Here is a 10,730-nt window from a genome sequence, read left to right on the forward strand (position 1 = left end):
GTAAGTTACGAATCTAATATAACAAGAAATTTGGTATCCAAGTTTGCCACACAAGGCGTAGCCAGGTCGTAGCTAAGACGCTAAGACATCACCAGTCAGCTGGTCGACAACGAAAGCAAAACCACTGCGTACGGAGGAGCAGGTGTGGTCAGTGCCCGGTGTTTATAGCACACACGTGGTTTCAGCGTCGTCTCGGAACCTTGGATGAGGCGCGAAGCGTCGTCACTAGCACCTGGCGCCGCAACCACTCTGTTGTCGCGTCGCGCGAGGCCCACGTAGTAGTGGTCAAAGCGAGTGCGTCGTCTTCATGGCCTGGTTAGCAGTTCGTGGCAGCGGTCGGATGCTGGTGCTTCTAGCCGCAGCAGTTTCGCTTATGGTGTTGCTCTACGTGGCGCGGCTGCGCACGTCTCGGCCGGCGCTGGTGAGTTTGAGAAGGCTTCTGGATGCCGGCGTGGCTGCCGCCGAGGCCGGCGGAGACGAAGTTCGGCGCGTACGTCTCAGCAACCGGCTGGCGCAGAAGAGCAAAGGAAAGACTCGCGAAGGCGCCGACGATCCCCTCACTGCGGGCGACCTTAGCTCGCACCGAGTCATGTACAGTGGGCTGACCGCTTTCTTCCCGGGAGTTGCGGTGAGTGGTGTGCCGTGGCTTGGTTGATTCTGCCCCAAATGCCCCCTTCGATCGTCTGCGCTTTAAACTTTCCGTTGTACGGATTCGTTATCTTTATCGTTCCAAGCTAAAGTAGGCAGCAATAAAGGTAGATTGTTTTGACCTGAGTAGCTTTAGGAGATAGCGCCCCGTACGCACCGCGGTCAAGGCGTGCTGCTGAGCGCAAGGACGGGTTTGTTCGAAATCCCGACGGCAGCGTCGATCCGTTTGCTTGATGAGGGTGAAAAACGGAATCGTATGTCGACATTTCGTCGCGAGTTGCAGAACCCCAGGTGGTCAAACGTAATCCGGAGCCCTAGGCTACGGCAGGACTCACAGCTGCGTAGCTTCGGCGCGTTGAACTCCCACAGTATGTGGTAACGCCTCGAGTAATCAGCTTTGCACAGTGCACGTCGCCGGAGATTTTTATCTTAAATGCCGCCAGGTCAAGCTTAAAGAATTCCTAAAACGACGTTTGCGTTTTATACCAACAGCGGTAATATTCTTGCTTTGAGTACTTGCACGTGCAGTCAACAATTTGTCTGAAAACTTAATTGCTTCCAATGTGAAAGCACGACTGTGAGGTCAGGCCCATTGACTGACTAATCTTCATAAGTGCTGAATTCCCTTTTACCTACTCATGTAAATTAGTCCTCAGCTATGGCAAAAAATATTAGCTGCCCTCGAAGCTATCAGGCAGTTAATATTTCGAAAGGTTATTGATCTTCCTTACTTGGAGCATGGTGAACTATTCGTGCCAACATCCGCGCTACTGATCATTGTGGACTCGCCGTGCCTGACCTATACTTGCAAATACATTAGGCTTTGTTGCCGGCCAGCTTATGCAACAAAGCCTAATGCAAAGAAGGCTGTGCATACTGCAACTCTGAGTAGTATGATTGAATGTCTGTAGACTCTTAACTATATGCCAACTTTCACTTAGGAAGAGCTTTAGAAAAAATGCAGATACCAAAAAACCTTGCCCTGCAATTCAGGGCTTGAGCCGGTCATGAACAAACCAGCTGCCATCCTAAACCAAAAATGAACAAAATGAAACTAATCTATAGAATCCTTTTTGTCGGGAAAAGAGTTTCACCATCATCCTGAGGATAGTCTCAACGACAGAGGTTAGTAGCATATACAAACAGGCCGCCTAGTAAAGAAGTTCATTCAGCTGTACCATATGCTGCGTGATATGCACAAATCGAATTGGAAGACCATTTTATAATCTGGAAGCTATAACAGTCTACAAACCGTTTCAGATTGTCTCGGAGGAGCATGCCAAGGGCGACCACGACAGACCCGCAAAGCCACTGTCCACAGCCCGCCCTCTGGGCGGGCTTATCGGAGATGATGTGCTGGTTCCAGAGGACGCGGTGACCGTGTGGATTGACCCCCTGGATGCCACTCAGGAGTACACAGGTGTGGCAACATCACTCTACACATCACCACTAGACTGGTTGAATGAGTTTCGTTGAACAGTCATTCATTGAGTTCGCGATCAGCGTACGGCTTCTCTCCGTTTGTACAATATTCGTCCGTATTTTCTACCAGTGCAAACGTTTGATGTGTTTATGTACTAGTTCCAGTTGTAGCCGTAGCTTTTCCGGCTTACCAAGGTTTGAACTTGGGCTAGTTGGTTCTACATATTCTGACGAAAAACAGAGCCTAAACGGAGTGCCTGATAGCTTAATTTTTAAGAATTTGTTGTGTTTAGTCATTAGTTCCACTTGTAGTTGGAGCTTTGTTAGCTCGAATTTTCAGACAAACGCGTTTCTTGTTCCCTGCCACGTACTTTAGTCGCAACTTCAGCTTCCACCTTCCTGAAAGATGGTTTTCAGATCCCCAAGCAAGTAATCCAGCCCTCTTTGCTGCAGTACTAGTACTACGTGGGTTCCGTAAAAGCACTCCTGATGTTTCTTAAGGAGTCCTGCTCTTAGAAACTGGCGTGTCTCAACTGTGTTGAGCAGCATTGCCTCGCCACGTGACCTTCTCTTGTGGCTCCGATGCAAAATGTGCCCGAGCGCTGTAACCCAAGTAAAGCGCAGAAGGTGCGCGTATTTACATAACCTTGCATCATGCATTCGCCCCCAATGCAACACATGCGCATAACATTTGCAAAATCTGGCTCATGTTGCAGCACGCACTCTTCGTACCACCCTGCTTGGTTGATAGTACGTCAAAATGGATTCTGCCAGCCCTAATGCATATACCTTCAGGAACTGCTCTTAAAACAGCTTCCTTTAATTTTTAAGTAAACTTTGTGGAACTTGCCATACTTGTTGCTTTTTCCACACTAATTTCAAATATGCCACTATTTTTTGAGTCAGTCAGTTAGTTCCCAAGATAATTAAAGATAATTAGTCATTTTTGCACAATAGACAAGACAGTGTTGGTCACAAAACTCTAATCTTTACATTTTCCAATACTCTGAACATTGGTGAGTGCAGTAAGAGAATCGGTTTTTTGGTGCACTGCTTGGAACTAATTTTATAGCTCATTAAACTTGGGTGGCACCAGTGGCGAGGAACTATTTCGAATGCCCATTTCAAACACCCAAGTTTAATGAGCTGTAAAGTTAGTTCCGAGCAGTGCATCAAAACACCGATTTGATGCACCACTCGGCTGATAAAACTGAGAAAGAGAATAGGGAGAGAGGCACGAGACGCCGATGGTTTTTTACGGATAGACACGGATCTTGAAACATGGAAGCTGTGTTGTCGTGGTGAAGTCGGTTCCGTACTGTTGCAATGGAACTGAACAACAGTGGTGCAGTATTACTGTGCTCAACTAACAGTTTTTGCCAAACACTAGTACTGATGTGAATGATTGTTTAGCTGACATGTTTTTCTTTTTTTCTTACATTTATTTTTTGTCATATTAGGCAGTAACTTTGCGGTAAGGTCCATGCTGTAAGAGTTTGCCATGCATAGATGACATAACATGAGGCAAGTGTCTTTACAATAGCAAGATTTCTAGATTGGAAGTGATACATCGCTTGTAGTTAAACGTTGTGCCATGCTGTCCAGAGTCACATGTTATGGTTTCTACCAGCCTAAACACACATTGTTGCTTTTAAGCTGAAAGCTTTTTTAGTGGGACTGACGGCGTCCTGTCGAAAAATTCATGCATTTCCCCATAGGCCAGTTGGTTGATGGAAAAGCTCTGGTAAGATCTCTGGACACACGGCATGTGTGTGAAACCAGGCTCCCATTGTGTCGAAACGATAACTTGAAAATTGCGAAAAAGGAACGCTTCTAGTTAATACCATACAGTCATCGACCATGAAGAAGAAGTACATTATAGGATACTTTTATCTCATAAACCATGTACCGGTATACATTTACATCGTTTGTAAATGCGTTTACTTAGTGTGTGACAAACCGTCGCATGGGTTCATTCTTAGTTTGCGATTCGGGTCTTTGAAGGCTTGATGATCGATTGGACGCACTTTTACCAAAGGTTTAGATGCAGTTTTTATGTGAAAAGCTTTTGCGCTTGTCCCAACTTTTTTTACGAAGGGATGGTGAAGTTTTTCTTTTTACTTTTGCAGAAAACCTGCTGGACTACGTCACCACAATGGTCTGTGTAGCTGTGCAAGGCGCTCCGGTGATTGGCATCATACACCAGCCATTCATGAATAAGACGAGTAAGCGTGCCACTTGTGGCTGTGTCTTATTGCAATCTTTTTCCGGGAAATTGGTTTGTTATTTAATAAGGCACCTGGGTCTTAGGCACCAAAAAATTGCCCAAAAAAGCATTTTATTAGGTATCACTTTTCTCTTGATTTGCACAGTTTTTTCTCCAAAAATTCTGTATGTGGAACAGTACCAGGTACTACTTAAAAAAAGCCATAGAGGCCCGATTTCAACAAAGAAATAATTATTTTATCCATAATTCCCCACTTTTTCTCTGCGAGTGGTATGGCAGTGATACAAAATTCTCGAGAGGTACATTCCAGCATGTAGGGCAGCTAGGAAGATCATTTCTTTGGCACTGTGAAGCTGAATGTTTAAACCATGCGATATGGGAAGCATATTTTGCATTTTCTGTTTCAGCAGTTGTTCAGTTAGCATTGTTTTTAATTGGTTAGCAGTGGTAGTTCAAACTTAGAAGTTCGAATTGATGTAAACGTGTATGCGATTGCAAAACAAAAAAACTGCTTCCCATGTTTCCTTCTACACAACTTCTGGTATCTATTCATGTCTTGCTGGTAATATTTTGTTGAATAGTTTTTTCCTATCGTTCTCAAGAACAATCAAGGAAATTTTTTAATTAACTCGGAAACTAGTTATCTCACATCAAAACTAATTGGGTAATTGAAATCAGCTGAAAAAACTGAACAAGTCCATGAATTTCCGTCAAAATTGGTTTGAAGGCAAAAAAAAAAACAGTTTCCAAGACCAGTGTGCTTCCTTAACGAAATATACCACTTTAGCCGATTGAATATAATTTGTGGTTTAAGAAGGCTTTTTTTATTATTACAGCAAGAACAAAAAACAAGAAAGAACTTGGAACGAAATTTTTCAAAGTGGACAGGAACTGCTAGGAATTTTTTAAAGGCAGCAACTTTGCATTTTTGGGAAACAATGTTGATGGCTTACAGACTAAAATTGCTCGTAATACATACAAACAGTCCAGTTTCGCAGCATTCAATCTCAAACTGCATCTCTATATAACAAAATTAACGATGCAACAAAATTTTCTCGCAGGCTTGTTTCGCCGTCTGGTTAATCAATTACACGTCACCAATGAAGCATTTACAAGTACAGCCGCCTTTATATCAGGGCTTGCAAAAGGATCGTCTATATTGGTGCCGTAAAGTTACATGTATTGTCAAGTAGCACTTGTCAAAGTTCCCACAAGCGTTGCACCAAATGCAGAATAATGAGTGCCATCAAATTTGTGGAAGCAGTTGTTTTTTTCTCAAATGACTTCTTTCGCCAATGGTACACCGAGTTCTCTTTATAAACACAGCGCGTTTTCTGAAATGTTTCCAAGTGCTGGCGTTAAAGGAGCCATGAAGACAAAATACAAGTTGGGGTTATTAGAAAGACTGCTTAGTCCCAATAACAATGATACCAATATCATCACAATCTTCGAACAAATAACGGAGATATTAAAGAAAATGTTTGAAGCAGTCGCGACCCCCTAGCCAATTTCCCGCAACTTTTCTATGACGTCACGGAACCTTGTTTGTGCGATTGGCGGCCGCCTAACTGACCTGTCGCGACGACACATGACTGGACGTCTGTAATGGGGCCTCTAGTTCTATTTGACCGCATCACTTGAATGCTAACGCGCAGTTATCGCAGTGAAAATTGTTTTATTGTTGGCCCGTATAACGTCATTCTTGCTCATAACACGTCACTGTGGCGCAAAATTTGAAAGTTTTAAAATATTTCTTGTTTTTTTTTTTTGTTAAAAAAACACCTTTTGTGGCTGTAATGGAGCTGGGTGAGATACTGAATCCTAGTTCTTTCAAATTGAACAAAGTTGTATTTTCTCTTCATGGATCCTTAAACAGTCCTGATTTACCATACGAGTGATGCCATGTCCTCTAATTTGCAGCCTGGGGATGGGTCGGCCATGGCAGCAGCGTCCACCCTCATACTCGGAGCGACAACACCGAGGCACGCGTGGTCGTGGTGTCGCGTTCGCACCCCGGAGAGGTGGAGGCCTTGGCCAAGAAGGCCTTTGGGCCTGACGTCAAGGTGGTGCCCGCTGGAGGTGCAGGTGAGTCTATGATAAAGTACCGTATCTTTGAGCGTATAACCCACACCCCCATGTTGCACCCTTAAAAATACAAAAACAGTGTCCACGCATAGTAACCGCATCGATTTTAGTCAATGCAGTCTTATGAACCAATAATTCCAATCAGTAAGGACTTCACCAAATGTGAAAGCTTGCACCCGTGTGGTGTGGTCATTCCTCAATAATAACCAATTGGGTAGTGCATGCCCAAGCTTGATGAAAGGACTGATGAAAGAACAAGTTGTATCGACTAACAGTTTCCATCAAGCTGAGCTACACTTTTAATTAGTAATTCACACTAGAGAACAAGTACATTTTCACCAACCCCATGTGGTAGTCTGTCGAATTTATCTTGCTTTATTTTTTTATTTTTGCTCTTTCGTCTTGCGAACTACCAGGTTACAAGGTTCTGCAGCTTGTCGAAGGCCACGCGGACGCCTACCTGCACAGCAGCGCCATCAAGAAGTGGGACGTGTGTGCGGGGAATGCTCTGCTCGCCTCGCTGGGGGGCCACATGACGGCACTGGATGGCACGACCATCAGCTACAGCCCCAAGGCCTCGGAGGTACACTTAGGAGGGCTCTTGGCTGCCCTTGGAGGGCACGGGCAGATGCTGACCGCTGTGCGCAAAGCACGCGTGCCATCCAGGGAAGACGTCCGGTTGTGAGGCGGCGTGACCTTCGCCACAGTCTGGAGGACGTTATTCGGCAGGATGACTGATGGCCGACAACAAGGTGCTATGACCTGGCGTAGTGTCGACATCGTCACCAGCCTTGATCTCCGGTGACACCGCGACACATTTGGGAGGTCCCCAAGGACCACCTCTGGTACCTCTACTTTTCATTTTTTCTCCCCCGGAAGCCAGCCCAGCATGTTTGCTTTGATCAGCAAACTAGGTTGTGCTTGAAAAAGTCACAGTAAGGTGGAGGCGATTTATGTAGCCACGGAAGCGAGATTTCACGTGGTGGTGTTTTAGGTTGTGACTGGATGGACGGACTGCTCCACAGACTTGGGAGATTGCCACTAAAGCTCAGCTGCTCAGATCGCAGGAGCGTATGATTGAAACAGATATTAACACTGCGTATGCAAGTGGTAAAAAATTGCGAAGGCGTGTAGGAGTTTCTCCTCTTCCGCATCGATAAGAATGTAACGTCTTTGCACTTTTCATCTTCATATTGCATCTCTCCTTACCTCGCTTGCAAACTATGGAAGCATCAACATTCTCCACACTCTTCTCATGTTTGGAACGAATTTACACAGCTTCGCACACTTCGTAGGAAAAAGATTGGGTTTGTGTGTTATGGTTAACAGCATGACACTTGCACGTTTTACAGTGTTCTGTCAGTTGAGCCATGGGGAACTCAGGAGACCCTTTTTTTTCTTCTATATTTGAGTCTAGTCTGATGGTTCTGTGATGGGTGAAATAATTATAGAGTTGGCTGAGCAGAAGAGTGTCAAAGCATGTTAGTTCCAAAGATACGTAGTAGTTTTGGGCCATGGTTAAGGGAGCTTGGCAAATAGCGTGTCAGTGAGTTAATCGTTTTCTTTAGTGTTGTGCATTACTGAAATCAACTTTGTACCTGCCATGGTGGCTAAGGTGTTGTGCTGCTGAGGGCAAGGTTGTAGGTTCGGTTCTAACAGTGATTGCCGTTTTTCTTATGGAGGCGAAAAACAAACGCCTGTGTGTTCCAAGATTTTGGCTCACGTTAAAGATCATAAGGTGGCCTAATTTAATACGTACCCTCCTTTGCGGCACGTCTCGCATCCCAGGGGCGGTATTCTCGTGTTTGTCTGTTTTGAAAACGTCTGTTTTGAGTCCGTTTTACTATGACGTACTTTTAGTTGTAGGTGGGCTTTGGATTGACTTTTGCGCAACTGTTCTTGTAAACACATTTTAAACAACTGAACCTACTTGAAACTATCTTTTACGTGTTTATTGTTCCGCCAGCGAACCAACAACAAGGCGACGAAAAATCGTCTGCTCTGAGAAGCCGCCGCTGAAAGCTCCGCCTTGCTTGCATGGCGTCACATGCGGTAGTTTGCTTTTAGCCAGTCAGGGCTTGTCAAAAACATACACTTTTGAAACACAAAACGGACAAAACATGAGAATACCGCCCCAAGTGCGCCTTTAGCGCATAAAACACAACTCATCCAGTCTAATTGGCAATGCCAGTTTTTATAGGTTTAGGAAAAAAAAGTATGAATCCATACAAGCATCGTGAACATTGGTGAAGTAGTGATTGCTCCAACCAGCATTTAGTAAGGTTTGAATACTGTGCTTTAGAAATTTGTCTTTTTAATCTGCCACTTTATTCTGTGTACGTCGCATAGAACCGTATATAGCATACATACATTTACACATACGACGCCAACTAGTGCGGGATTAATTCCTTATGTGAATGTCAGTGTGTACAGAAAACTTAAATGTTACCTTACCAGTTCTACCGCAATTCCAAAGCCAGGTGGCGCAGTAGAGCTTGCTTGTTTAGCGCACACCTTTGTATCTTATTTCTTCCCTACTACTAAGCGAGCATTAGAAAAAGAAGAATTTGTAGCAATAACAGTTTGTTCTAGAGATGTAAATGTGCTATTACATTGGCGAGTGCAACTTCGGCTAAAGCACTTTGCGCTTGGTAACAATCAATGTGACCTCCTCCACAATAGGGAGTTTTAGCTGACCGTTTTCGGCGGTCCGCTCCGGTATCGGCGGCACGCTCAGCGCAACCGGAGCCAATGCCATTCGCGGCCGAGCGCGCCACGCATGTGCAATGGCGCTCCCGCTCGCTATCGGAGCGGAGCGGACCGTGAAAGACGGTCAGCTAAAACTCTCTATTATGTTCACCATACACATTTGTATAAAACTTTTAGAACGGGCGTGCAGAGGTTGTCAGTCCTTTTCTTCAGCTGTAACAGTGTATACTCACTGCCGTCTCCTACGAATCATGTTGCAAGTGACCCCTTTGAACTGTTCACTCTGAAAGTACTGTAAATACAAACTTAAATTGTAGATTCTTTATGTGCTACATTTTGGCCAGTGTTTCATTAAATGTTTTTGCTAATTGATGTCTCATGTTTTCGTTTTTTCCAGCAAGTGTTGTAACTGGTCTGACAGACTGCAAATTGGGCTGTAGTCTTCTATCATTGGTGTATGCTGTATTAGCGTAGAGTGCACATGTGTTGGGTGGGAAAACATGTTGTGACATTTCCACAAAGCTTAAGAAAAGAAACCCACACCACTTGTGCACAACTTACTGACCTGAAGTTAGAAAGCAGAGTTGTTTTGTTAACAGAAGGAAATGGTAAAAGCAATTCCTCGAATGAAACATAAGACGCAAGTTAAACCCCAGTCGGTTGCAAACTTGGCAAATCATGCGACGACGCTTGAGATGCCCATTACGTCCTTCACTACTAATAATTATAAAGCACAGAGCTTAAAGCCACCGACAAGATTTGAACAGTTCGACCAAAACAACTGCAAATGCAGTAGAACCTGGATGTAATGAATTTCTGGATTTAACGAAGTTTTTCAATTCCCCATTGCCAGCCCCAGCGAAACCCATGTTTTTGCGACCTCTATGCAACGAAGACGTCGCAAAGGTTGACCTTGATGCAACGAATTCACTGCACCGATGAACTATTGTTTTTTTGCCCTTTTTCTGAAAATTATGCGGGATAAATGCAATAATTTAACGAATTGCGCCCACACCACAAACTATTATGCATTTTCACGTGTGAATTACAGTGTCGGTTTGGTGCTAGGCCTGCCTGTCGGTGTGCAGTCGCGCGTCTTGACTGCTATCTGTGGCGCCGGTTCGTCGGTGATGATTTCCGCTGCCAGAAAACGAAAAGTTTTGTCTTTCGAAGACAAGCTCGCAATTTTAATTGCCGTCTCCGCCGGCGAGAAAGAAGCGCGTCACCACCCAGTACGGTATCCCAGCTAGCACCCCGTCACCAATTTTGAGTGCGTAAAAGAGCATAGAGTTCGCGAAAAGGCGTCCTTTCAACACAAGTTTGTTAATTGAAACGAGCTGAGACACCGAAAAGTGCCGGAAGAGCAAAAGTGATAATTACTAAGTTACGTTGGTAAATACATGGGTGAGTGATCTTGCTTCTTAGGAGTGCTGCGCAGTGACTCAGCTCGTGGGAAAGCAACTGGAGGAAATCTCGCAGTTTTTCACAATGAAATAAATCCTTGAAGGGTTTATCATCACTGATATCAAGCACTTTGGTTTCACTTCTACTTCATTCACGCAAGCCTTAACTCGAAACCTGTATGTAATGAAAAATTGTGAATTCTTGTCAACTTCGTTAATCCAGGTTTAACTGTAGC

The 10,730-nt window shown here is 44.5% G+C and overlaps 1 protein-coding gene across 1 annotated transcript; it reads left to right on the forward strand.

Annotated features, from left to right (window-relative positions):
* Positions 1-82: 82 nt before the first annotated feature.
* Positions 83-9,463, forward strand: LOC144159211 (inositol monophosphatase 3). Its single transcript, XM_077690567.1, has 5 exons — positions 83-628; positions 1,909-2,068; positions 4,200-4,295; positions 6,218-6,382; positions 6,799-9,463. The coding sequence occupies exons 1-5, from the start codon at positions 308-310 to the stop codon at positions 7,065-7,067; spliced, it is 1,011 nt and encodes a 336-aa protein (XP_077546693.1). The 5' UTR covers positions 83-307; the 3' UTR covers positions 7,068-9,463.
* The last annotated feature ends 1,267 nt before the right edge of the window (positions 9,464-10,730 follow it).

Source organism: Haemaphysalis longicornis, unplaced genomic scaffold (genome assembly GCF_048455015.1).
Source record: "Haemaphysalis longicornis isolate Haplotype H1 unplaced genomic scaffold, Haemaphysalis longicornis Haplotype H1 scaffold_10, whole genome shotgun sequence".
Classification (NCBI taxonomy): domain Eukaryota; kingdom Metazoa; phylum Arthropoda; class Arachnida; order Ixodida; family Ixodidae; genus Haemaphysalis; species Haemaphysalis longicornis.

Excerpts from the sequence above, each read along its gene's own strand:
- LOC144159211 (XM_077690567.1), top strand. The coding sequence starts at position 308 with ATGGCCTGGTTAGCAGTTCGTGGCAGCGGTCGGATGCTGGTGCTTCTA. Across the intron at positions 629-1,908 it reads CTTTCTTCCCGGGAGTTGCG|ATTGTCTCGGAGGAGCATGC; the intron begins GTGAGTGGTGTG and ends AAACCGTTTCAG. Across the intron at positions 6,383-6,798 it reads GGTGCCCGCTGGAGGTGCAG|GTTACAAGGTTCTGCAGCTT; the intron begins GTGAGTCTATGA and ends GCGAACTACCAG.